General features: G+C 40.3%; 1 protein-coding gene across 4 annotated transcripts in view; it reads left to right on the forward strand.

Moving 5' to 3' along the window:
- The window catches only part of PRKN (parkin RBR E3 ubiquitin protein ligase), a 982,733-nt gene that overhangs the window by 467,813 nt on the left and 487,680 nt on the right, over positions 1-27,240 (forward strand). For all 4 annotated transcript variants that reach the window (XM_072994451.2, XM_078383207.1, XM_078383208.1 and 1 more), the window contains one exon: positions 10,902-11,017. In XM_072994451.2, coding sequence (XP_072850552.2) covers positions 10,902-11,017 — 116 coding nt within the window. The remainder of the gene's footprint in view (positions 1-10,901; positions 11,018-27,240) is intronic.

Raw genomic sequence — 27,240 nt, forward strand, 5'->3', positions numbered from 1 at the left:
AGGTCCCCTGTTTTGCTTAGCGATGCTCCGTTTTCGCTATTTTTAAAGTGTCTTAAAATGTTCAAAAACTGTTTTAAATGCTTGGAATAGTTAGTGTACCTTGTAAAACCTTTGCAAACTTAATTTGGCTTTGTTCTGACTCTTCGTTAATTTTTGGTGAATTCCCCCCCCCATTGAAATGCATTGAACTGTAGGTTTGACAGCTGTTCAAGTCCCTGCTCAAGTCCAAAGCACATACAAATGGACCAAATATAGAACTCACTGATTATTAAGAAAGATGTCAGCAACCCCTCTGATCCTTCACATTGTTTTGGAAACATCAAAACATAATTTCCCACCCCCGAAAATATTCTTTTATCAGTGTACCAAAAACCTCAGGAGATTCCTTGCTATCCTCACTTGTTTTTCAAAATTAACAAGATTCCATTTCTAAAATATAGAAAGATAAGGAAAATTGGCTAAAATATTACATAACAGCTGCCCTGGCGATGATACCATAGACCTGTGAGCTTATTCAGAGCACTTTCAAACATACAAAAAAAGCAGAAAGCTTGGGGACTACTCAGTATAAAGGCTTCTGAAGCACATACACAGAAAAATTCAGTGCGACCATTGACAAAAAGGGATATAAAAACATAAGAGAAATGTGAGTGTCTGCCTCCAATATCTGATTTCTGCCTGTGCTTTGACTGACTGAACCCAATGCCCTTTTCAGAATGCCTCTGGCTAAGAAGAAGAAAGACCCTGCTATTCATGATAAAAGGTCTTTGGATTCAGCCTCCTTTGCCAGTTCTTCATCAAGGCTTTCCTAATCCAGTACCTTTGGCCTGAGTTAATATATCAACTCTGACCTTTGTGGGGGAAAGAGAGGGAGAGGGGATGTATTAAATAGTGTTAAAGGTATTTCCAAATAGGGTGTTAGGTCAAGGAAAAAAGTTATAATTCTGCATGCGATTTCATTGTGTTTTCCTTTCCCCAACAGTGTTATGAAAATTCTGCTATGACATGTGGTTAGGAATAAGGCAAAAGCTAGTCCAAATATGCCATTTCAGCCCTGAGATATGACACTCAGAAGCGCAGGAGAAGACCAAAGTTCAATGAGTTCTCAAATGAAACCCTTGGCATTCCCAGTTAAGGCAGGGGTGGGCAATTAATTTCTATGGGGAGGCACATGAAAAATCTGAACTGTGTTCGGGGGCCGAACCAATTTTACTTAAAAATAAAATGAAACAGTGATGTTATGATTGTTTTTATTTTAAACCCTTTAATCTTCACAAATACTAAAGAGTTTTTTTTTTCTGGTATGTTAAAGATAAGCAACTGATCAACTTTAGACAAAAAGCTATAAATGGTTTTGATGTTCAAAACTGTCTGCGGGCCGAACAGGCCGCACTTTGCCCAGGTCTGAGTTAAGGAGTCTCACATAGCAGATAATGTGAAAGATCAATGCCTTATTATGAGTGTACATACCAATAGCATGACTTGGTATATGAAATATATGTAATGTGATAAGTAATTCTTAGCTGGATTTCGAAGGGAGAGGAACTCGGGACCAAATTGCTAACATGGGCTGGATTATGGAAAAAGCCGGAGTTCCAGAAAAACATCTACTTCTGCTTCATTGACTATGCAAAAGCCTTTGACTGTGTGTACCACAGCATACTATGGCAAGTTCTTAAAGAAATGGGAGTGCCTGACCACCTTTTCTATCTCCTGAGAAATCTATATGTGGGACAAGAAGCAACAGTTAGAACTGGATATGGAACAACTGATTGGTTCAAAATTGGGAAAGGAGCATGACAAGGCTATATATTGTCTCCCTGTACATTGTGCGAAAGTCTGGACTGGATGAATCCCAAGCCGAAATTAAGATTGCCAGAAGAAATATCAACAACCTCAGATATGCAGATGATACCACTCTGATGGGAAAAAATGAGGAGGAATTAAAAAACCACTTAATGAGGGTGAAAGAGGAGAGCGCCAAAAATGGTCTGGAGCTCAACATCAAAAAACTAAGATCATGGCCACTGGTCCCATCACTAGTGGCCATGATCTTAGAAATAGATCTGGCAAATAGAAGGGGAAGATATGGAGGCAGTGACAGATTTTACTTTCTTGGGCTTCCTGGTCACTGCAGATGGTGACAGCAGCCACGAAATTAAAAGACACCTGCTTGTTCAGAGGAAAGCGATGACAAACCTAGACAACATCTTAAAAAGCAGAGACATCACCTTGCTGACAAAGGTCTGCATAGTCAAAGCTATGGTTTTTCCAGTAGCAATGTATGGAAGTGAGAGCTGGACCATAAAGAAGGCTGACTGTTAAAGAATTGATGCTTTTGAATTGTGGTGCTGGAGGAGACTCTTGAAAATTCCCTGGACTGCAAGGAGAACAAACTTATCAATTCTAAAAGAAATCAACCCTGAGTGCTCACTGGAAGGAAAGATCCTGAAGCTGAGGCAGGCCTGGCATGCTCTGGTCCATGGGGTCACGAAGAGTTGGACACGACTTAATGAATAAACAACAAAAAGTAATTCTTGAATCCTCTCTGAAATTCAGGCTTTGCTTAGTTTCATTGTTAGCCTTTTCTGCTGCAGTTGTGCTTTTATCATCCAAACTTATGAAGCAGCAGATAGAAATGCAGGAGGAGGTGATACCTTTATTAGACCACTAAAGGAATAATAAAGCAAGCAGTAGACAGCTAGCTTTCAAAGAAAATTCATCTTCAAGCTGTGCATCAAGTTCCTGTGGATAGTTCAGGAAATTATACATGTTTATTAAAGTCCCCAAGTCTCATGGCTGTTGTTAGCTTCTTGAGATGGACACAGATGCAATCTGGAAAAGGCTTGTAGGAGGTGGGGGTGGTTCTCAAACTCCTCCTCAGCCCGCAGTTTGGAATTTATTACCCAACGATTTAAACAAAAGCTTGCCAAGCACCCTGCATCCCCCATGTCTTCCCCTTTGTCTTCTTTTTGAAATTGGAAAGAATTTCTTATTTGACTAGGGAAAACATCACACACAAGCATGGCAAGCCTCCATCAGAGTTGGGATAAAAATTTTGTTCAACCACCAGGAACAGCACATTTTAACCAAATTAAAGCCAAATCGATAGTTTTACCTGGTAGATGTTGCAGTAGCTGTATCAGTGATGGGGAGGCCCTATGGCCGTAGAATTCCTGAGGCAAAGATCTATGAGATATATTGTTTCCATGCAGCCTGATGTCATTGTAGGTGCACTGGAAGCCATGTGTCCTCACACCAAATATATTGTTACAGCTGCCTTGAGTGCCCTCATTTAATTGCATTCATGGGACAGTATATAAATCAAATAAATAAATAACTATTGGGAGAAAGGCAGCGTATAAATAAGACAAACAAATAGATAAAATGGCTAGAATTCTTTGCAATGTCCATGGCCATCTTAAGATACTGTTTTCCTTAATTATTCCTATTGGTGGCAATCAAACATTTATAGTGACAGTGCAATAGTGACACTTAATAGAAGTGCAATAATGTATTGTACAGAGAATATGCAGCTCTAGGGGCTGTCTTACAACACTTAATAATTTGCCTCTCTGCCAGTAGATTGCACAGCATTTTAAGCAGATGGCACATCCTATTCAAAATATTTAGAATTTTTATATAAAATACAGATTAATTAGAGAAGATTAATGTTATAATATCTCATCTCTGGCAGTAACAGCACATCTAACTCTGTCTTTCTGGAACCTCCACATGATAGAAATGTGGTTCATCATTACATGTTATTACTACCTTCTCCTTTTATAAAGAGCTGCTCAGGAAATGACAGAGCACAAGGTCACTAGGAATTTGTTTGCAGCCTGTAGCAAACTCCTCAGAAATATCATTCACTTTATATCACCTATATCTCCATATCTAAAAAACCTTATTTAGTAAATGCCTCACAAACCTTTGTAATTGCAAGAGAGATTGGAAGATCATTTATTACACCTTGTGCATTAAAATAGTGACTGAAATCCTGATGCTTAGTTGAGTAAGTTGCACTAGAGTGGGTCCATTGAATCAGTGGGGATTTGGTGAATCAATTCTTAGTAAGTACTGTTGATTCAAATGGGTTTAGTCTCCTTCTGACTTATTCTGAGTATAAGTGCCCAAATTTGATTAATCAGATCAGTGAAAGCTTATTACCAGTGCATAAGGGGCTTCCCCTCCTGAAATTTTGGGCTGAGGTGCCCCCTATCTCAAGCAACAAGCTCCCCATGCCTGGCTCAGTACGCCACTGAGATTACAAGGGTGTGTTTTGTTTGTGGAAGTCATGCTTGTACAATAGCATCATTCACACAAGCAGCATGATCCTGCATTACTGTGCTGGCAGGACTTTCCACTCAGCAAAAGCCCAGTGTAAAACTGGCCCTGGTTTGCAACACAGGGTTAGATAATAAATAGAGCAGCCATTTTTTGCTTGGCTTAGAGTATAGATTGTGACCTCAAACTTGCCGAGGTTCTTCAGTGTCCCCTGTGAAGGACTATACAGATTGCTTTTTAAACTTTGCAGATGGGCCAGAATGAAAACTCCTCCCTTCAATCCACCTGGTGAACTGATACACCACACCCCTGGCCAGCCGGATTGGCTGGGTGCCAAAGCATGGCCAAAAGACCAGCAAAAACTGGAGGGCCTTATGGAAGAATAAGCACCAGTTCCAAATGGCAGCCACCATGGTGCCAGCCTCTGCCATCACCACCCAGCAAACATGGCCTTGCAATAAACCTGAGACCAAGGTTTATATGTAATTTTAGAAAGTACATATTTGTTCACTCACATTTATGAAAAGTACCGTATTTGCCAGCGTATAAAACGATTGGGCGTATAAGATGACCCCCCCCCAACATTTCCACTCAAAATATAGAGTTTATTATATACTTGCCGTATAAGACTACCCGTCTTCCGCACACCTGCCGTACACCAAATAAATGATGCTATTCATTGTCACCATTGTACAGCCGCAGCGCAACCACAGCGCCTCCAGCCCGCCCCTGCATCTCCCTGTGACCGGCACTACTGCGCAAATGCACACATGTGAGCTCTGCATAGACAAGGGGCGGGCCAGAGCCCCGCTGCTTCCCGCCGAGCAGAACAGGCTGGTCACGCCAAAAAGGCTGGCACCCCTGTCTCACTGCTGATGCTCGCCGCGGCCACACTGGATACCCCACAACACTGGACGGTATGTAGAACGAGGTGGGCGGGCATCGGGAGGCCACTATGAGCAGCTTTGTCTATCCCAACTGAAGTGCACCCGACGTATAAGCTGACCCCCCCCCACTTGGAGGCATGTTTTTCAGGGCAAAAAAGTAGTCTTATACGCCAGCAAATATATGTATTTTTGAAACACAGTATTCCTCTGTAAATTGTATTGAAAGCTCATTAATGTGAGAATGTTCCTGTATTTCTGACTACAAATTGCTTTTTAATTCATGCTTGACACCAGAGTGTTTGAACTGAGTAAGTTCTTATCAAAATGCAAACCCAGTGAACTTCTCACAGTTTAAGACAAGAGTCTAACTCACAATGTAAAACAAAATTATTGCATACAGAAAAGCTACATGCATCAGCTCAGACAAGCAAAACCAACTATCACACAGATGCATGCACAAAGACTCAAGAATGTTCAACCCCTTATTTTTGCTGAAATGGTCATTTGATTTCTGCAAAGATAGGCAAATCACCTGATTAAGCAGCCACAGCTCTATTCTTGTCTGAGTTGAAAAGTAGATTGCTGGTTCTCTTTTCTTTACCCCAGCCCATATCTAAATGCTTTGCTATGCTCTTATCTTACTGCTCCAGAGTAATTAGTTATCAGGAAACAGAGAATGCTGGAGAAGCCATTGTCATGTGTGCTAGACATATATGTTACAAGAAAACATAATGCAACAACAGTGCAGCTGCATAGGAATCATGTTTACTGCACCTTTTGTCCACCTTGAGTGTACAGGGCCTTAATTTCCAGAAGTTCCAGTAAACATGGTCAGTGCTAAGAGATTTAGAAACTCTAATCCAAAACATCTGGATGATGACGATTCCTTTTCATTTCGGGGGGGGGGAGATATTTTCTTATGAGCTCAAAGAAGATTTAATATTCTCATAGTATAACATAGAAACTATGCAGAAACTACCATGCACAAACTTTAAAGGGTTTGGAGATATACTACAGCTGCACAGAAATTCAGCTATATAGTATAATATACAGTATGAGCAAGTGGAAGCTATTATTAAAAGAGAACATCCTTGTCACCTAGTTAAAAATACTGGGTAAATGGTAAAAGTAAACAAAGTGAAAAAATCTACATAATGTTTGGAAGGTAGGTGTTTTAGGTGGGGTATTTGTGCCACCTCTGGTGTGTGAATAATTTACTGCTTTGTAGCTGATCAGGCTACATGCAAGAACATAGATTAAACCGATCATAAAATAGTATTTGGCATCTTATGCAAGTACATACAAACTAACATAAAACATAAAAGGATAAAATAATAGTAATAAAATTTAATAGCATTCTCAAAAAAGAAAAACAATCAAGATGTGAGAGTAACTTAAAGAATTTATGAAGCAGGCAATAAGTTCTGTCTTTCCAGGGCTTGTTTAACAAATTTAGGAGTCCTATAGGATATATAGTTGTTTGTGCCAGCTAGCAGGAAAAGGACTGTGCATAGACTGCGCCCAAAGACCTTTGGGTAGTGTGGGTGGCAGATAGATAGATAGATAGATAGATAGATAGATAGATAGATAGATAGATAGATAGATAGATAGATAGATAGATAGATAGATAGATAGATAGATAGATAGATGGGAAGTGATCACAATCCTGGCTGTTAAGGCTTTACATATTGGTTCCTCAGACAGAGAACATTGTGTTAGAAGATGCACCATGCCCTCCATTTTAGAGCATCCTGCTGGGCAGTGTCTGCCTGTACCATGTTGTTCCATGTAACGGCCCTCAATCTCTTTCAGCTGTAACAAGTTCAGTCTGTACCTATTTAGCACTTGTCTCAGCTCATGTGAGTTAATAAGGGGCAAATAAAGGGGAAGCTTTCCAAAAGGCAAGGAAAAGACTTTGTATATGCTATTGGAGCTGCAACAGGCTACAGATGCCATAAGTAGTTTGGATATACTCTTTTCATAATATCTTCTCAGGCGGCCTCATATCCCCTCCTATGGAGGTAGGCTGGGGAGTAACCCAGCTTTGTTATAATTGTGGCTTGTTCCTCTGCCAAGAGGTTCTCTGAGGACACCCAGCTTATCCAAATGATGTCTAGCATACAATTTGCTGACTTCATCTAGGAGGCTTATAGGGTGATAATTTCTAGGGTCTGATTAAACACTTTTCCTATAGATAGGTACTAAAGTAGCTTCAGCTGTTTCTGAAGGGAATTTCTCAGATCTATCTACAGAAGTAAATAAGGCAGCTGGCATTGGGATCCACCATTGTGAATAATCAGGAAGTCAGGCAAGATACCATTCCTTCCTGGGGCCTTGCCCCTCTTCATTTTATTTTAAATCAAGATTTATTTATTTATCTTCTTTCTGGGAACCATTCAAAATGTAGAGATCAGCCGGCAAAAACATTTGCATAAGGACCTTCTCTTAAATATTTGTAGCATGGTCCTTAGAATGTCTGTTTTCATTTGTGGGAATTCTTCTAAACCGAGATGTATGGTTTGTTGGAACGATTCCCAGTTTGGGCCAGTATGGGCATTAAAGCTACCCATTATAATTACATGTGCTTTGGGGAATAGTAAATAGTCTCAGAGTTTCTCCCAAGCATTCTCACGATAAGAGTTTGAATTCCAAAGTGGAATATACACATTAACCATAACCATAACATAGAATGAAAGATTTAACTTCAAAGATATTGCCATAGCCCAGGGTTCTAAATTACTAACCATCTGGCTTTCCCCTTTCAGCAAGGTCACTATGCAGCAGGCTAGCCCCCCCCCCAAGTCTCACCTGACCTCTAGAGGAATTTGCAGGGACTGCAAAGGTTTTATAGTCATTTACACCAGTACACTATGTTTCCTGTGGGAATATGACATCAAAGGATTTAAGATGCATTAGGAATGAGCTGTCAGATTTTTCTGTTGGGCCTACCAGAAATGTTCCAAGAGGCACATTTCAGTGAGTTCCCTGGGGTGTTCTATTTACAAATGGAGCCACAGTGATCAGCTTGCTCCATCAAAGTGTCTTGAGTGATTTGATTGAGTGAAGGTACGCACGCTTCACCATTTGAGCTGGCAGCTGCTTACTGAGCCACACTAGATCTGGTGGAGGATTCAAAGTTTGTATCAACCGTCACTATTTTCTGGTTTTTTGTTTGTTCAGACTGGCTGCTAAGAGAGATTAAGTTGTTCAAAGAGTTAGAATCAGTTGGGATACTTCCAGTACTGTTTGACTTTGCTACGGTGCCTTCCAGGTTTAATGAATTGGACCTTTCTGGGTAGTTATTTATAGAATTAATTTTATGGTTCAGGGTACTTGGTTGTATGGAGTTCTTGGGCTTTCTTGGAGATTTTGGTAGATGCTTTGAGCTATTATTATTATTTTTTATTTGTTTTATTTATAACCCGCCTATCTGGTCGGGTCAGGACCACTCTATTGTCTTTCTTCGATCTAGCAAAGAACCTGTTGGCTGGTAGGTCAGGCAGAGACTGTTTTTTTAAAATGTTGAGCACTTAGACATTTCTTCTGTTTTGTGATCTTCAGCCAAGAACTGGGACAAGTCTTCCCCAGCAATTTGGTGCAGTCAGCGGGATGAAATGGCTGTGACTTTCTGTAAGGGTATGAAGTGGGAGAGGAGGTTGAAGGGGGCAGGACAGCCCACTTGAGCTGTTCCTTTCCTCCCACAGTCCTGGCTGCTGGGAGCAGTAAGAATCACTTTCCCTTTTTCTATTCCAAAATTATGTCATAAAAAGGGGGAGCACAGAGTGAACTTCTGAGCAATTTTGGGATTGGCTCCTTTGGACTACACTTTCCTGTGGGAAGGAGGAGACAGTTAAAGTAACAACGGGACAAAATAATTTTAGGTTTCCCTAGGAAAACGCCTGGGTCAGTTGGTCAGACAGTATAGTAGTACTGTAATGGCAATGACAAGTTTTGCCTCGTGGTATGTTTCTTAGAAGATTAATTTCTTTCTGCCAGAAAAACTGGAATGATTGCACATCTGAGGATCCTAATTTTCATTGGCCACGAAGTGGATCCTTTGACATCGATAATATAAATTACCTCAAGGGATTTTTAGTTAAACAACATTCTAAGCAAATAGTATTTCAGCCTGAAAACTGTTCAGGCAGGAACTCCCTCCTGTTTCAACTGCTTCATCATTTTCTGTTCCTCTTAATCCTCCAGCTCCAACTACTGCTCTAGCTTCTTACCACTCCAGATTCTGAATGCATGATGTCCCGGTTATATCTAAATATTCTGGTGTAAAGAAAATAATCTTACACTTAACATAAAAAAAACTAAAGATCTCATAATTGATTTTAGGAGGAAGAGAAATGTACATTTACCACTATACATAAATGACGAGGAAGTGGATAGAGTTGGTAGTTTTAAATTTCTGGTTACTTACATCTCAGAGGACCGCTCATGGACTATAAATGCCAACATGCTAGTGAAGAAGGCACAGGAGAGGCTGTATTTCCTGAGAATGCTCGGCAAGTTAAAGTTATCTCAGCATTTACTTCTGTCCTACTACCGTAGCACCATTGAGAGTGTCCTAACCTATGGCATTCTGGCATGGTTTGGGAGTAGCTCTGTAGCGAACAAAAAAGGTCTACAGAGAACCATTAAAATTGCCCAGAATATCATTGGCCTCCAGCTACCAACCCTGGATTACAACTTCACATCCCGCTGTCTGAGGAAGTCACACAACATCCTGAGAGACTCTTCCCATCCTGCTTACAACTTTTTTGAACTGTTGCCGTCTGGCAGAAGATATAGAACAATTAAGACTCGGACCACACGTTTTCTAAACAGATTTTATCCCAGAGCTATAATTGCAATTAATAATGAGCTTAAAAACCACCAGTAGTGAATAATTAGTTGGACTGTGTTACTTGGCCTGCGGTGTAGATGTTTGTATTTTTAGTGGGGGATTTTTAGTGGGTGGGAGAGTGTTTAGGGAATTTTTGTGTGTGTGTATGTGGGTCTGGTCTCTGGGTGCCTGTGTGAATTTCTTTGTATGGGTATACCATGTATATACTTACAATGACAATAAATTATTTGAATTGAAATAGTCTTAGAACTGCAGAGCTGGAAGGGACCCATGTGTCATAGATTACAGCTTCTGCCAATGGTGTACAGTAGGGAATTGAATTCCCAACCTCTGGCTTCAGAGCCAGATACTTTTGAGAGACCCTTTATAATGTCAACAAAAAGGCACTAGATATTGAAAGAGGTGGTTTTTTTCTATCACCTCTTCTTGAAAGATAGGAGATGTCTTTCTACATGTAGATCCTTGGAGCAGCAGTGTTATATTGACAGTTCGGACCTTAGAGATTGCTGATTTTCTATTGATTGCTATTTCTTTATTGATAAGAATACGTCTTTTTTTGTGTTTCTCAGTCCTGTTTGTTCTCTGTTAATTCCCCAAACAGAATCCAAGAAACAAAGTCTAGCGATGAAGCACTGAAACTATAAAAAGTCCCGATACATTTCCTCTTTAGATGATGTCCAAAGAACAACATACATACCTTGTACAAAGATACTGGAAGGCATTTTTTTTTTATAAAACTTCCTTAATGAGTATTCTCTTTTTCTTCTGGCAGTAGTAATTTATCTACTGCCTCAAACTTCACTTAGAGTAAGATAAAGAGAGGACATGAAGTGCTGGTATGTAATCTCCCTTTTATCTTTTCTTCAATATTGCAGGAATTCTACTTTAAATGTGGAGCACACCCCACCTCTGACAGTGAGACATCTGTGGCACTGAACCTCATTACAACAAATAGTCGGTGCATCTCATGTATAACCTGTACAGATGTTCGGTAAGTCAATTTGAAGAATGCTACTGATGCAGAGACCGCATAGGTGGTGGGTGTGAGGTTCTTTACTTTCCCGTCCATTTTGCTGTGTTTGGTGTCATGATGGAAAATATGACAGATCAATTCTAGCTTTCATAGCAAAAATCATATTGTTGTTTTTCCTGCTGAATGGGTAGACACATTATGTTATAGTGCTACCACATCTAACCTTCTTAGTATGTAAGTCAAGATGTCGTGGATGAGTCTATTATAATACTGTATCTGTCCCTGTATGGATATATGGAGAAGAATGTGGATTCCTGCCTTACGTGATTGACTGAGTTGACTGTAGAAAAAAATATGCACACATATGTGAACACACAATGAAGTGCAGCACAACAGATTTTAGAGATGGGGAAAGCCACATTGACAAGATTCGGTTGTTACTCAACACTATTTTGTATCCTTAATATCACCCCACCAACATCTTTTTCACCTTTACTTTCTGTAGCAATTTTGCATTGTTTATATTGTGTCCGAATTGGCTGGTATGCTTGCCTCTCTCTCTCTCTCTCTCTCTCTCTCTCTCTCTCTCTCTCTCTCTCTCTCTCTCTCTCTCTGTGTGTGTGTGTGTGTGTGTGTGTGTGAGAGAGAGAGAGAGAGAGAGAGAGAGAAACAGATTGATTGCTATGGGTATTTTCTTTTGAGTTTTGAATTGCAACACACACACACCCAATTCTAGAATAATTCCCCAGGCATAATACTCGTGTGTGTGTGTGTGTGTGTGTGTGTGTGTGTGTGTGTGTGAGAGAGAGAGAGAGAGAGAGAGAGAGAGATTGATTGCTATGGGTATTTTCTTTTGAGTTTTGAATTGCAACACACACACACCCAATTCTAGAGTAATTCCCCAGGCATAATACTGGAAGTTGCAGCCCATAAGCACAAATCTGTGGACTTCTAGATTTTCCACACCTCCCCCCCAAGGAAGGGCTTTTGGGTTACGTATCTCCAACATTGTCACATTCTCATCATTGCCTTCTCTGACCTTTGCTTCTGTGCTTAATTAAAATAGAAAACCAGCTTTCTGGGAGTTGCAGTTCTTCCAGAAGCACACTCTATAGAGCTTAATGGGTAGGAAGACCATGACTCATCACATCCTATGTGCCCAGGAGGGCCGGGCCCCTACTGGTTGGTCAACCACCCCACCATCATGTGACTCAACTCCAAAGTGTTGTGTTCCAAAAACACAGAAGGGTGCAGCCCTAGAGAGAACAGTTGGGTGGGAGTTGAGGTCAGTTTTAGTTCTATTAGAAATAGTCCGTTTGGTGAAAGAGAGTTTTGTTAGAGTGAAGTCTGAGTCTAAAAATGAGAGTGTTCCCATTACTGAAGAGTTGAGTGCAACATTTTCACATCAAACATGAATTGTGGCTAGAAATGTGTGAGCATGGCAATGAAATTGCCTCACTCTTTCCAGTATATTCAACTGCTCTTGATAGGTGAGATCTGGGTGACACATTTCATAACTGATAATGTGCCACAGAATCCCCTATAAATATTTATTGCAGCTCAGTGGTACCTTAGCTTGCATTTTACAAGATTGAAAAGCCATATATTAAATAAAAAACATGTTTTCAAAAAAGATCAAGGGGCCAGGTTATAAATCTAGGAAGAAGCAGTTTGTCTACAGGGAAAAGAAGGGAATTTCTGGAAGAGTATATACACTTTGAAGATAAGTAGATGTTATTCTTTCCCCTGTCTCAGCTGCAATACAATATAGTCTGTTAAACTGTTTCTCAGTTCCTCTGATGCTGCCTTGACTGTCTGCTGACAGTACTTTGGTATAGAAAATGAGCCTTTCAGATAGGTTAAAAGATAAGTCAGCTTTGAAAAGAATGGTGGGATGTCCATCACTTCACAGACATTTGAGAGTTATAAAACTGTCATCTGTCTCTTTTGCAATTCATCTTTCAGGCACACTATTGCTGAATCACTTCAATAGCTTGTGCCATCCATTAGGTCCAAAGTGTCACCCACTGCCTTTTAAGGCTTGCTGTTTTTGAGGCAGCCATTGTGCTTCCTCTTAAAAATGTAAGATAACCCCCTCCCCCATCTTACTCTAAAAAGTAATGTTGGCCTTTCCGGGTTCTTAAAAAAATTATTATTAAGCTCACTTTGACTTTATGGTCAGAGCACATGTGCATCATGCTGAAGTCCAGCTAAACTAGCCTGAAATAACTGAACCTGACCTTTTTGTCCCCCTCCATGTAAACAATGCAGATTAAAATCTCCAGATTAATATTCCTACTGCAGAGTAAAACCTTCTGAGTTTGAATACAGATCCTCATTTTACCTCATTTTTATTTAACTTTAAAGACAAAAATAAAGAAAAGGATGACAGCATTTCCAAACCAGCTTAAAACTCCCCTCACATTTCAAAGAATAAACAAAATGCAATATTTGGAGAACCCCGGAGGACTTCCTATCCACCCTCTTCTGTCCTGGAAACTGTACATAATTTTTTAAATATACTGCATGACTAACCTCAGAATATGTAATTCGAGATGAAGAGATATCATGAACACCTGATGGCAAAAGGCCTTAGGAAATATAAACATGACAAATAACCCAGATGGGCAAACCCAGGATTCACTGAGTATTTTTTGGAATCCTCATTCTTATCCCCACTTTACAAGATTTATCAGGGAAAGAGACCCCATGTTCTAGCATGATTTCCTTCAACTTAGAAAGACTGACAAACACGTTGTGGGAAGTGGTGGAGAGTAGGATCTGAGTGGAGTACCTTTGGCATGTAGGGGAGAGAGAACTGTCTAGCTTTATCATAACACAGGACTCTGCTGTTTTTACTGTTATAAATGTGGCAAATGAATGGGCATCATAAATGTGACATCTTCAAACATATGTATACTTTGTGCGAGAAACCTAATTGGAATAATGTCCAGTTTGTTTTGGGTAACACTTGTTTTCTCTTTACAATGTGTGGAGCTCCTGTAAACTAGTCCAGATTCTATCCTGGTTCATGTCTACAATTCTTAATATTTCCCAAGCAGGTCAGCGTTGACATGGGCAACTGTTAAAAACTGAATCTGAGTCCTTTGTGGCAAGTACATTGAAGGAAATGTTTCTCTCTCTAAGTTTATTTTGGATATATTCCAGCCTGCCATGTGAAGCAATGGAAAACAGTATAATTTAGTCATTAGCCATAGGTACTTTGTTTTGGCTTTGAGATTTATCAATAAATGCCAGGACTGCCTGTTTTAATTCCACTAATGCCCTAAGTGTGATAAATGTCAACATCTAAGTTATCTTGTTCAGAAGATAATTTATAGAAAGATCTATGTTGAAAGAAACATGCAGAATTACTACCAGGTTTTAATTTAACATTTGCATTAACCATACAGTTCATTTACTCTAGGTTCATGTTGTCCTTCAGAGGCAAAAACAGTAGCTCTGCCTGTGCTGTGACTAAAATTAGTGTACCATGGCATATGCTGCTTTATGGTACTTCTTGCTTACCTGCATCAAAGAGACAAAACAGAAACAAAGAGCTGACAAGTAGAAATACATGCACATATTCTGTCTTGTAGCATTGAAGGTGACCTATTGATATTTGAAAAAGGTCTGAATTGGTTCAGAAAATAATTGGAAACTTAGAACAAATACTGGATATTGGAGGAAAGATCTTCTAGTCATCTGTTTCCAGTGTTTTGGAAAATAAAATTATTACAGGGACTTGGCAAAATATTTTTACCCTGCTTTTCTCCTTAAAGAGAAATCAATGTAGCTTGCATCATTGAAATACAATATTTAAAAGCTAAAAGCAATAAGTATGCAATTGCTTAAAAAGATTCAAACAAATACCACACAAAAAATGGTAAACAAAATCAATACCAAAACACATTCGAAGCAGCAAGGCACAGCAATCCATTAAAAAACCCCTCTCAGACAGCCAGTCACTAAGGCAAAGCCTTTGTTGTTGTTGTTGTTTAGTCGTTTAGTCATGTCCGACTCTTCGTGACCCCATGGACCAGAGCACGCCAGGCCCTCCTGTCTTCCACTGCCTCCCGGAGCTGGGCCAAATTCATGTTGGCCGCTTCGATGACACTGTCCAACCATCATGTAGGCAAAGCCTACATGAATATAAAGGTCTTTGCCTGCTTTCAGAAAGACATCAAAGATGGGGCCAGCCTAGTCTCCTGTGGGAGAGAGTTCCAGAACCTGAGAGCAGCAACAGAGAAGGTCCTCTCCCATGTCCACAACAAACACACCTGTGAAGGTGATAGTACCAAGAGAAAGGCCTCCTCTGATGATCTTAACACCCGAGCAGGCTCATAAGGGAGAAATGTCTTTGAGATCGCTTGGATCCAAGCTGTTTAGGACTTTATAAGTTAGAACCAACATTTTGAATTCACCTTGGAAATGCATTGGCAGCCAGTGGAGTTGCTGTAACCAGACTCAGTTAACATTCTGGCCGCAACTTTTAAGTACCCACTGAAGTTTCCAAACACTTCCCAAAGGCAGCCCCAGGCAGAGTGTATTACAGTAATCCAGCTGGGATATAACTGTGGCATGCATCACTGTGGCTAGATCAGACCCCTCCAGAAACAGTCACAGCTGGTACACTAGTTTTACTATAGTTTATTTTAGCTATAGTTCTGCTTCTAAAGTGTTGGTTTCACAGAGCTGCTGTGCAGTCCCACAGGCTCAGTATCACAGAAGTATAAATACTGACTTCTTTGTAGGTATGTCCTCTAGCAGTATCTTCCCCTGACCGTAGTCATTAACTGTCCATTTCAAAAGTAGCACTTGCATACTGCTGTGTTGCTGTGCTTAAAACTATCTGAAAGAGTGGAAGTTGTACAAAGACATCAACTGCCTTGATGAATATGAATTGTGGAAAACCCAATGTATCTCTTTTTATGTCCCTCTGAAATTAATGGGTTTTCCTTTTAAAAGTCAATGAAGTAAGATTAAGTCGAATGACAAATTAAACATCAAACTGCTGTTACTAATTGGTTTAGGTTTTTAAAATCTGGTAAAATCAAACACAGGGAGTGTACAGCTGTAATGCTGTGTTTCCACCACTTGCAAATCTCACCTACTAAGAACTTCTGTTGAAACTGATACTTTGAAATTAGAATTCTACATGATTGAATATTTCTAAGTGACCTTCCTTTCTCTTTTGGCAAACTTTTTAGGATCTTCACAGTAGGCAACTATATTAGTAGTTGTAGTAGTGGTAGTATTCTAACCTAAATAGGTTAGAAACTCTTTTAGGATAAATGTGGGGTTGACTCAGATTTTTTTTAAAAAAAAATTGAATGTGGGAGGAATGAAAAGTGATCAATTAGTTAATTATCTAGATACTGGGCGTAGAGCCATTCACTCTTTAAAATCTAGTTTGTATTTGGGTGTGTTCTACTACATTGGTGCTCCACCACAGTTGTCATCTCTCTCTCTATCTCTCTCTCTCTTTTCCCTCTGAAAAGCTCTTTTACATTTGTATGGCAGACAGGTACAACACGGTTCTCTTCATTGGGGTTCCTGTTCAATTCGACTGTTGCAAATAGGAAAGAATATTATTTTAGTTTGCTTCTGGTGAAATTTTCAAAATTTGCAAACCTGGTACAGATGAGGCTTTGAGAACTTGAGGCTTTCAAATTGTGAGCGTAGAAAAAGCTGCCCTGGCCGTTTCTTCCTTCTCTTGATTCTCTAAAGTGCCTTGCTATGAATCCTAAAAAGAATCCTTTAGAACTTTGGTATGTAATATCTGCTGCATTACTGAATTAAGCTCGATACTGGTTATTTCACAGAGAGGTGTGAGGAATGTATTTTCTTTTATAACCATTCTCTCTGTAATGGAAGTTTTTTGATGTATTTAGCTTCCGCTCTGATAGTAACTTGCAAGAGAAGATTGGGTGGGGTGCTGCAGAATGCATAGTGGACTACCAGTAGATGCTAGATGCCGTATTTTTTACCTTAACAATTTATGAACCTTAAAAGAAAAAGGGAATATGTACTGTTATATAGGACTCAGTTTATGGTACAGGGTTTCTGAATTGTCTGTGTTTTACAGGAGTGATTTCCACATGGTGACATGAGAAATTCTCACTAAAGGATTGCTAGGTAGCCAACTGTGGGAAAAAAATGTGTGAGAGAGCTGGTATCAATCATAAGCCTGACAGGTCCTTAAATAACATGCTAGAGAACACTCTTAGAGGCATTATAAGCCAGGAAATAGACTTAAGCCTGGAGTTCAAATCCTATCTCTATCTTTTTCTTATTCCATGGCAATGGGCGCTCAATTTTAGTCATATCTGTAAAAATTGTAGTTATTATAGCATTCTATCTCACAGGCCCTGTGGGTCTGAACACAGTAATGATTGTAACGTGATTTATCTTTCAAATGCTGCATACATTCTGAATGGCAGTAGAAGTTACACAGATTATGTTCATTTGTGCGGGAGAACTGCTACCAATCAATACATATAATATGGAGCTAGCTGGACTGCAGATTTGACTTTCTATAAAGCAGCCTCATCTTTTTTAAAGTCATCATAAATAATTGACAGTGCAGTTTTGTAACGTATATTTGGAATATCGGCCTCAGAGAAACAAAGCAACTAACCAATATCTAGAAGACAAGCTAGTTTCAGTTCTTGGGGACAAACTAGCATTTCTAGTCAGCATGGATTCCCACACGTAAAAATAGTTTGTGTTCGTGTTTTTTACTATTCTGGCCCTGGCCAGAAGCTGCCTTGTCCTCCTCCCATTGTTTGGATTAATTTGCCTAATCAGAACATGCATAGACAATGGATGACATCACAGTGCTACATAGCCAATCATTTTTTACTAGGAAATAATAGCACTTTTAATGGCACTTTATGTCAATAAGCAGCTATTTTCAGTACAAATGCTGAAAATCAGTAAAAGAGGGGCGTATTTTTCACACTGCTGAACACTAATTTATAATAATTGCTGGGCATCTACTTACAATTTAATCCCATGCCCCTGACTTCATGTGAACACTTAGTTTTATGAAGCAACTATCACTTTTGGAAAATACTTTTACAAGTGCACTCAGAGCTAAAACAAACTGCCCTAATAGCTACTTTCAGAGCTGATGATATAACTCAACAACAAGAGCACTGGTTGTATCAAGCAGATGAAGTGCCTCGTTTTTTCAGCGTCCCTCAAATACTGCAAGCCTGCATACCATATTTCATACACTTCCTTATGGTCCCCCAGTACTTAATAGCTGGATGGGAAGAATGTGGAGTGGCTGCCATGGACAGGAGGCATTGATGCAGGGAGCCCAGCAATGTTTTTGAGGTGAGTGGGCTGAAAGCTAGTAGCTTTAAATATTTGGTCCATTAAATAAACATAAATAAACATTATTTATGTTTATTTAACGGACTAAATAAAATAATCTGTTATATTCTATTCAGTGCTGTTAAATGAGTACCACTGTCATGAATACACTAAAATATTTCTTTCTTTCTTTCTTTCTTTCTTTCTTTCTTTCTTTCTTTCTTTCTTTCTTTCTTTCTTTCTTTCTTTCTTTATTTATTTATTTATTTATTTATTTATTTATTTATTTATTTATTTATTTAACACATACCCCACCAACTAGTGGTGAACTACTACTCTGGGCAGCTACACAAAATTAAACACAAGTACATGTAGAGACAAGGTAAAAACAACAATAAGGAAAAATACGACCCAACAAAATTCCATTGTCTAACAAACATTACCTTTATAATAAGATTCGTTATTGAAGTACACTAGCTGAAGCAGTTAAACCGTGACTACTAGGCTGGAGACAATAATAAATTAAATATTATACAGTCTATTCAAGCACAGAATTAGTGTATTAAGGAAACGGAATATGTAGCACCTGATTAAGTGAATGAAAAGATGACTGCAAAGTCTCATTAAATACCTTACCTCTAGCTTAACTAACTGAAGAGCAAAAGATGTGCAGTTCCAGTAGACTATTTAGCAACATTTGTTCCAATCTTGTATTCCCTCCACAGTAGAAGCTTCTATTGCAGGGAAACTTAGCCCACTCTCCCCTATAATCGCTCCAAGTTGGGTTTCAGGCATCAAAGTTATACACCCACAAAGTAGGTCCCACCAGGGAAGTGCCCTTTGGCAGCTGGCTTGAGGAAACCCAATTTTCACCAAAACTGGAAGGATTGTAGAGGAGAGTTGGGGAAGTTTTCCTGTGAATTTGCTTTATCTAGATGCTTGGAGGGCCATTTTATAAGGTTTTAAATTTTAAAAATGAATTGACTTTAAAACCTTATGAAAATGAAAAAAAATTATAATTCATGATTTGATGAATCACGTAGCAAATCACCATCTTTCTGATTTATGCCGATCTCTAATGCTGTTATATGAAGTAGTGTTGTGGATTCCTACTACTACGTAGTCTAGAATTTATACAGTTATAAAAATGGCTCAAAGTCACCAGTAGCTGCAGCTTCCAGCTCTCCTCTAAAGATGTATACATGTAAAGATGAGACCAGACTGTTTGAAAGACTACATTCTCCTACTTCAATCTACTCTCATTCTTGCCACTATTAGAAGCATGTCAATAGAGATGCAAGAGAGGTCCTTCTTGGTGGCTGCTAGGGATGGGTCATTTCTGTTTTACTGAAACACTCAAAACATGAAAGAAGCTCTCTTTTGTGTAAATAATGTTATTTCAGTGGTTGCTAAAATATAGTATCTAAAATGCAAATAATTTGTGTTTACAAAAGAGATGGTATATAAAACCTTTGTGTTCCTTTAAAGTTTCATCTTTTGAGTTACCACCCTTTACATGCCAAATTGCCTTAGAAATTTTTCATCCAATAATATCACAAGGGTTGAGAGCAGCCAATCAGAACATTTGGATGGAGATTTTGAATCTATACAAGGACCTGGAACCCAGTGAGGAGGAGTGATCTTTGCTTCAGTTATTGTGTGCATAGCTAGGTCCTGGTGCCCTCCGTCTGCCCGCCCACCCTGCTGCGTACTTTGTTTTGCCTTTTTCTTGGTTTGGATTATGTTTTGCTACTGCTTGCCTGGCCTATATGCTGGACTCAAAGAAAATTAGACATCAGTTCATGGAGTAGAGTTTTGATTCGGGATGACTTTGATTCTCTTTTCTGCATTTGTTTGCTTTCTTTTCTTAGGTTTTGGGAGAGAGGACTGTGGTTGTTATGGTTGTTTTCCCCTACTTTTGCTATTTGTTCCCTAGATATGAAGTGGTGCTCTCTTTCTTTGATTTGTAAATTTTTTTATTTGGTTAATTTACTCTGTATTTATTCAATTAAAGCAGTCTGTTTTGGTTTGGGTTTTGGGACTCTTTTGTTTCCTTCTGAAGGGGATTGTGGGGCAGGGATAAACTTCATTCCTGTTTTGTTTTAGTAGATTGATTCTCTGTTGCCTTGCCTCTTGTCTTTTTAGAGTGCCAGAAACATAGGGGAACACAAAATGTATGACTTCCACTTTGAGTGAATGACAGAATGAAGAGGCATACATTTTTGTGTAAAACAAAATGACCATGAATGAAAAATATGAAAACTAAAGATGGACTCTCTGAAAGAATCCAAAATGAAAGAAGCATGAACATTTTTGCTGTGCACACTCCTAGTGGCTGCTTCTAAATTCTGGAACCTAATGTCAAGGATATCCTCATTACCACTCTGTTTTCGTTCCCACGGTGTGTGGTAACATGTTTATTCAGGCAGACCTTTGATGTATAAGCTTGTTCATAGCTGGAGGGAAGCAGCAATTTAAGTTGCTTATTGTATTTTAACTTTGTTTTCAATTAATTTTACATTATGTTTTAATGAAGATCAGTTTTTAATGCATTTAATATTACTGTTAGCTGCTTCTTCTAGTAGAAAGCTCAGACATAAAATAAATAGTATCAGATATAGTCTTTCAAATGCTGCTTAACCCTCAGCCCGATTCTTTCATAATTATACATACTGAAGTCCCATTGATTAGGGTGTTTTCCCTTGAAAGTACATTATGTCCCAGTGAAAGGGCTGCATGTATATAGGCCAAAACAAGTTTCTAAGGGAATGCGCTTATCTCTGTGTGAATTAATATGCAAAAATGGATTCCATCAGTAACACACAGGTGGAATTTCTAACCTTTTGGAAAAAACAATTCTCAAATTCTGTAGGGGGAGATGTATGTGAAGAAAACCAGTAAACATGGCATGCTGAACCACCATTAAACACATGCACGTTGAAATAAGCATAGGTAGGCACATACGTAAAACTTCAAATGGTTGAGTGGAATTTTTGTGTAGGGGTCCAACTGGACCTATCTTCTGCTAGCCGCAGAGCCATAACTAGCACTTTCTTTCTTTCTTTCTTTCTTTCTTTCTTTCTTTCTTTCTTTCTTTCTTTCTTTCTTTCTTTCTTTCTTTCTTTCTTTGTTTGTTTGTTTGTTTGTTTGTTTGTTTGTTTGTTTGATTCATTCATTCATTCATTCATTCATTCATTCATTCATTCATTCATTCATTCATTCATTTGATTTATACCTCGCCTATTTGGGCGACTTGTCCACTCTAGGCGACTTACAATGGCACCCATTGTCAACTTGGTCTGTACTAAAGCATGGGCACAAGGCATCCTGAATGAAAAAGAGGAGGGAAAAGTGGTGCCCCCCAAAAAGAAACAGTAAGTTGAAAGAAGGAAAGCATAGAGGTCAGGGAAGCCCTATCATCTAATTTAGCAGTTAATTCACCTCTAGATTTTGCTGCCCTTTATATTGTCGTGCCTTAGGCCAAAGTCCCAACTGTTCTGCCCTATTTATAGTCCAGGCAAGATGTGATTAAAATTGTAGACTGAAGTTGTAATGCTGAACCCATTTAGTAGATAGTAAATCCCATAATTATAGATAAAGATGTGTGGAACTACAGGTGTAATCTTAAGCATACTTACACAGACAGAAATCCTGTTCAGCATACTGGGGCTTTCTTCTGAGTTATATGTACCTAGAAAAAGGCTCTAAGTCTGCCAACTGCTTCTTTAAATGTTGACCTTCATAAAACAGCTGAATAACAGCAGCGTCTGACAAAATGCCAGCCAGTGTTAGAAATTACAGAAGTTCCAGTTCAGTCATTTCAGGTACTTTTACTGTAGTCTGTTAAGGACAACTGCATTTTAGGAAAATCACAAAATCCATGCAATTTGATAACTGCTGTTTACATTGCCTTTCAGATGGTAGTCATGGTATGCATTTTTTGTTTTTGTTTTTTCATGTTTTGTTTTCAAAGAGTAACGGGTTGATTCCAGATCATAGAACCACATTTGTAGTTTCATCAGTTTCAAGATGATATGGATACACATTTTACTTGGGGAAATAAGAACAATGAAAAACCTGTTTGTGGCTCAGGCTTCTTTTTCATGTCATGGGGGGTTATTCGTCCATAAACCATAGTGAAGAATTAAATGCTAAATAGTAATTAAATGTTAAATAGTAATACTATTGAACTGAGTGGCAATAAGAGAGGAGGACGTGCTGAGTCAGGTAGGTACTGCAGTGTCTAGGCATCACTGCCAAATTCTGCCATCAGACCAATAAAATTGCCCCTCTGTGGTATATTCTGAATTTTGTTTCTAAAATCTTCTATAGTTGAAATAATACTGTGTCTACATTTTTTGGAATACCTTCTGCTTGGGAGGAACATAGTACTGAAATGAAATCCTGGAATTAGAATTGTAGATTTGGAACAGACTCCAAGGGACATCAATTCCAACCCTCTGTTAAAGTGAGACATACAGAAATTAATTAATTAATTAATTTACAATTTTTTACCCTGCCTTCTCCCTAAAGAGGACTCAAGTCAGCTTATATAATTAAAAGACAGTATTTAAAGCTAACAACAATAAGAATAGAAATACTAAAAAGATCAATCAAATACCATGTTAAAAACATAAGTAATACCAAAACACATTGGAAGCAGTAAGGTACAACCATCCATTGAAGAACTTTGCTCAGACAGGTAGTCACTAAGGGAAAGCTTGCCTGAAGAGAAAAGTCTTCACCTGCAGAGATGGGGCCAGTCAAGAATTCCAACATCTGAGCAATAGAGAAGGCCCTTTCCCATGTCCTGCACCGAATACACCTATGTTTGTGTAATGAATAGACAAGGAACTTGGGGGTTTCTTGCACTGCAACACACAGAATCCACCACAAATTCCATCAGCCAGAGGTCTAGGAGGTGTAGGCAAGGAATTTGAATCTACAGAAAAGTTTTTCAGCATTTACATGTAGACTTCTGTAATCCTCATGCGTGACCATTTTGCCTCTGAGGAGTAAGGAAACACCTGGGAGTGACTAAGCTCTAGAGCAGTGATGGCGAACCTATGGCACGCATGCCACAGATGGCACACAGAGCCCTCTCTGTGGGCACACGAGCCATAAGTCGCCATAGAGAAATGCTTACCCATCCTCCAATCCTGGATTTCGGCACTCCCCTCTGCTGGTGCAGTGGTCTAGTGGAGGGGTGCAATGGCGACCATTGGAGGATTGGAGGACCAGTAAGTATTTATTTGTTCATACTGCCCATAGGGGGGGGGGGGAAACAAGCATCTAAGCCTTGCAGTACAGAAGCAGTTGTTTTTTTTTTTCTAAACTAAAACTTCAGCATTCGGGTTTTAATTGCAATATTGTCACTTTGAAATAAATAAGTTGATTTTGTGTTGCAGTTTGGGCACTCGGGCTCAAAAAAGGTTCACTATCACTGCACTAGGCACTCAGAGGCAGCCACTGCCCTCAAGCAGCAGATTTTGCAGTACCTGTGTATTTTTGCCATCTGTCCATGGCATAGATCCACCTGAATTTTCATCTACGCACATCTCCAAATCATTGCCCATCTCCATTTCCTTGGGTGTGGCACTGGCGTGAGAGGTTCGACTGGAAGCTTCTTCAAAGTGGCATATTTCCTCTGCAAGGAGCTGTCCATGGCGTGCTCATGGTGTTGGTGATGAAGATGAGGCTTGCCAGGTCTTGGAGAATGAGCTAGTGTGCCAGGAAATGGCTGGGCTCCCCTGAATCTCCAGGCCAGGCAAACAAATGTGAGGAGCAGTAGTGGAAGGGAAGAAGTGAGTCTCGTTTATTGTTATGGGGTGGCCATAGTGTTTGGGTACCCAACTCCAACCCTCTCCAAATGGCACCAGGGCTCACTGGCTTCCTGTGTCTGTCCAACACGACACATAATATACGCTCAGACAGGGAACTCACAATGCCTAGCTCACTCCCTCACAAATGCATGGAGAAATATTATGTTCCCAATTTCTGTGACATCATAAGGCCCCACACCATGACTTCCCAAAGACCCACCCCAGGCATTGGGCCCCAGATATAATGAGGGGTGGGGAAGATAATCCTGTGACAGCCCCTGACAACCAAGACAACACTTCAAAACCATTCTGGAAAATTCTTTTATTGTTTTTGGAAAAGAGACTAAATGGGTATCCTCAGCGGAGACAGCGGCCTGGTTCAGCTCTAGCAGGACGCCTGCCTTCTGGTCCCTCAAATCCCCCTGGGGAAGAGGACGGATCGGGCCCTTCAAGAGAAAGAGAGAAAAATAACTAAGGGCTGAGCTCATCCGCTGCCATCAACCGGCTTCAACCCAGGCATATCCACCAACCAATGTTCTGGCAACTTTGTCACGAGGTTCCACCTGCCAACATCCACTGGCTTCCACCAGGAATATTCACCCATTCATCTCTTCCACTCCGCTTCTGAAGCCAGCCTCCACCAGCTTGGGTCACAGACATGCCAGCCAGCCCATTCACACACACACTCACACACACACACACACTCCACCCCCCTGACACACACACACCTTCACTCCACCAGCCATTCATACACACGCCCGGGCTTCCATCCACCGATATCCACCAAGCTTCCGCCAGCTGGTTTCAGGAGGCTAACATCCCCCGGCTTCATCCGCCAACCTCTGCTGGCCTCCGCCTTGCAGCCTCAGCCAGCTTCCGCAGGGGGATTCCACCAGCTTCTGTCTGGCTACGTCCACCTACTTCCCCCCAGTCCATCACCAACATCAGCCAGCTTCAAGCCATGGATCTCCGCCAGACTTGAGCTGTTAACTCGCAAGCCCACATAGCAAGTTCATCTGCTTTTGCAAGAGAACTTGCTTTGGGCAGAAGGGCTGGGTCCCCTGCAGCCACTGCCACTCTCTCTGCTGGACTGCCCTCTGGCCACTGGCCTCCCTTCTGGTCTCCTGCCCTGCCCACCAAGCCCCTTTTATCTGCCAGCAGAGAGGTGGGGCTCTGTGAGGTCACAAAGACACAGGAGAGTGGGGTTGGGTTCCCAAGGCAGCAGCAGCACCCTTGGGATTGGCTGAGTCCTGAAGATGATGTCAGCAGTCCCTCTGATCATGTGATTCATCCACAAAAGCTTGCATTTTGCATGATTTTTTGTGGCCTATTAATGTATCCCCTGTCACCAATCCCTCTGATTGTTAAATCTCCCCATGTTGGCCTTCTGACAGGATTCTAGGCTGGTGCTCCAAAAAGTTATCTTCCAGCATTTGCACCAAAAGGAACTTTCCTAAGCCCTGAGCTAGGGAAAAAATGAAAGTAATAAATGAATAAGGATGGGCATAGTCACACAATGAAGCCTTTGACCCTTTTGTTTGCTTCTTTTGGGACATTTTTTCTTGTCCTTGCCATGAAAATGATGTTATAGGGAGCCCGTTAAGAAAACAATCTAAGTTTTTGAAGCAACTACAGTACGATTATTTTATAATAATCCCTGTACTATCCCTGCACTATGTGTTTCAAAGACTCTCCCAGCCTTTGGAACTCCCTCCCACTGGAAGGCAGATTTGCCCCACCAGTAAGTATTTATTTGTTAATACCACCCATGGGGGAGAAGCATTTAACCCTTGTAGTGCAGGAACAGTTGTTTTTTCTAAACTAAAACCTCAGCATTCAGGTTTTAATTGCAGTATTGGCACTTTGAAATAAGTTGATTTTGTATTGCAGTTTGGGCACTCGGGTTCAAAAAGGTTCACCATCACTGCTTTAGGGAGTCACCAAAGACTAAGCTCCAGGGAGTCTACCAGCAAGATTGGTAGTTTTTTTGAGAAGCACTCATCACAGGGCCTAATGGGCACAGAGATCCCATAACCCCTTGTGGTGTCCCTGGAGTTTAGCCACTCCTAGTTATTTCCATCCATATGGAAGAGCAAAAGAACTCCTTTGTGGATATAGATTTCTTGGCTGCAGCCCTCAGAATTCTGGCTGCAGGAATTCCAGGAGAATTCTTGGGGCTGCAGTGCAAGAAATCCAAAAGGCCCAAGATTATTATGAAAAATGAGGTCACCTGGAACTGCGTAGAGTCTGAAGTACTCAGAGGCGGGCTGAAAACTTTTTTTTGGACTACTACTATTAGAATTCCTCCAGCTCGCTTTCTAAAACAGCTGAACATCCTAGTTGTGAAATTTTGAAAGAGAAAAGAGATTTCCCTGCACTAATTCTCCATACAAGAGATCTTTTGGAATCCGACCATCAGCCACTCTCACAACATGCCCAAGCCAACATAGACATCGCTGTTTCAGAAATATATACATGCTAAAAATTTCAGCTCATTCTAGGACTATTCTGTTTGGGACTTATCCTGCCAGGTGATACCAAAATGCGCCGAAGGCAATGCATATGGAAGGTGTTTAGCTTATGTATTTCTCCTGCAACTGTCTGAAGGGAGAATACCATGTCAGTGGCGGATCTGTTAGCTCGAAATCCACACTGTGATTCTGGATACACTCTGTCTGCAAGCACCTGGAGCCTCTTCAGCACAACACGGGCAAGCAGCTTCCATAGTGATCTGATTATATTATTGTTTTAATAATTTAATGCTGGCTGGATAGCTCAGTGGTTTAGGTATCTGGCTGCAGAGCAAGAGGTTGAGAATTTGATTTCTCACTATGTTTCAACTGAGTCAAGCCAGTCTGTGTTGCCTTGGGCAAGCTGTACAGTACCAGGATTCCCCCAGAACAAAAGCAGTGGTAAACCAATTCGAAAAGCCTCGTGGCACAGTGTTAAACTGTAGTATGGCAGCCAAAACTCTGCTCACACTCAGCATTTGATCCCAACGGATTCTGGCTTAAGGCTGACGCAGCATTCCATCCTATCGAGGTCGGTAAAATGAGTACCCAGTTTGCCAGGGTAGGCCATATAATTAAAAAATTG

This window comes from Pogona vitticeps, chromosome 1 (genome assembly GCF_051106095.1).
Source record: "Pogona vitticeps strain Pit_001003342236 chromosome 1, PviZW2.1, whole genome shotgun sequence".
NCBI lineage: Eukaryota > Metazoa > Chordata > Lepidosauria > Squamata > Agamidae > Pogona > Pogona vitticeps.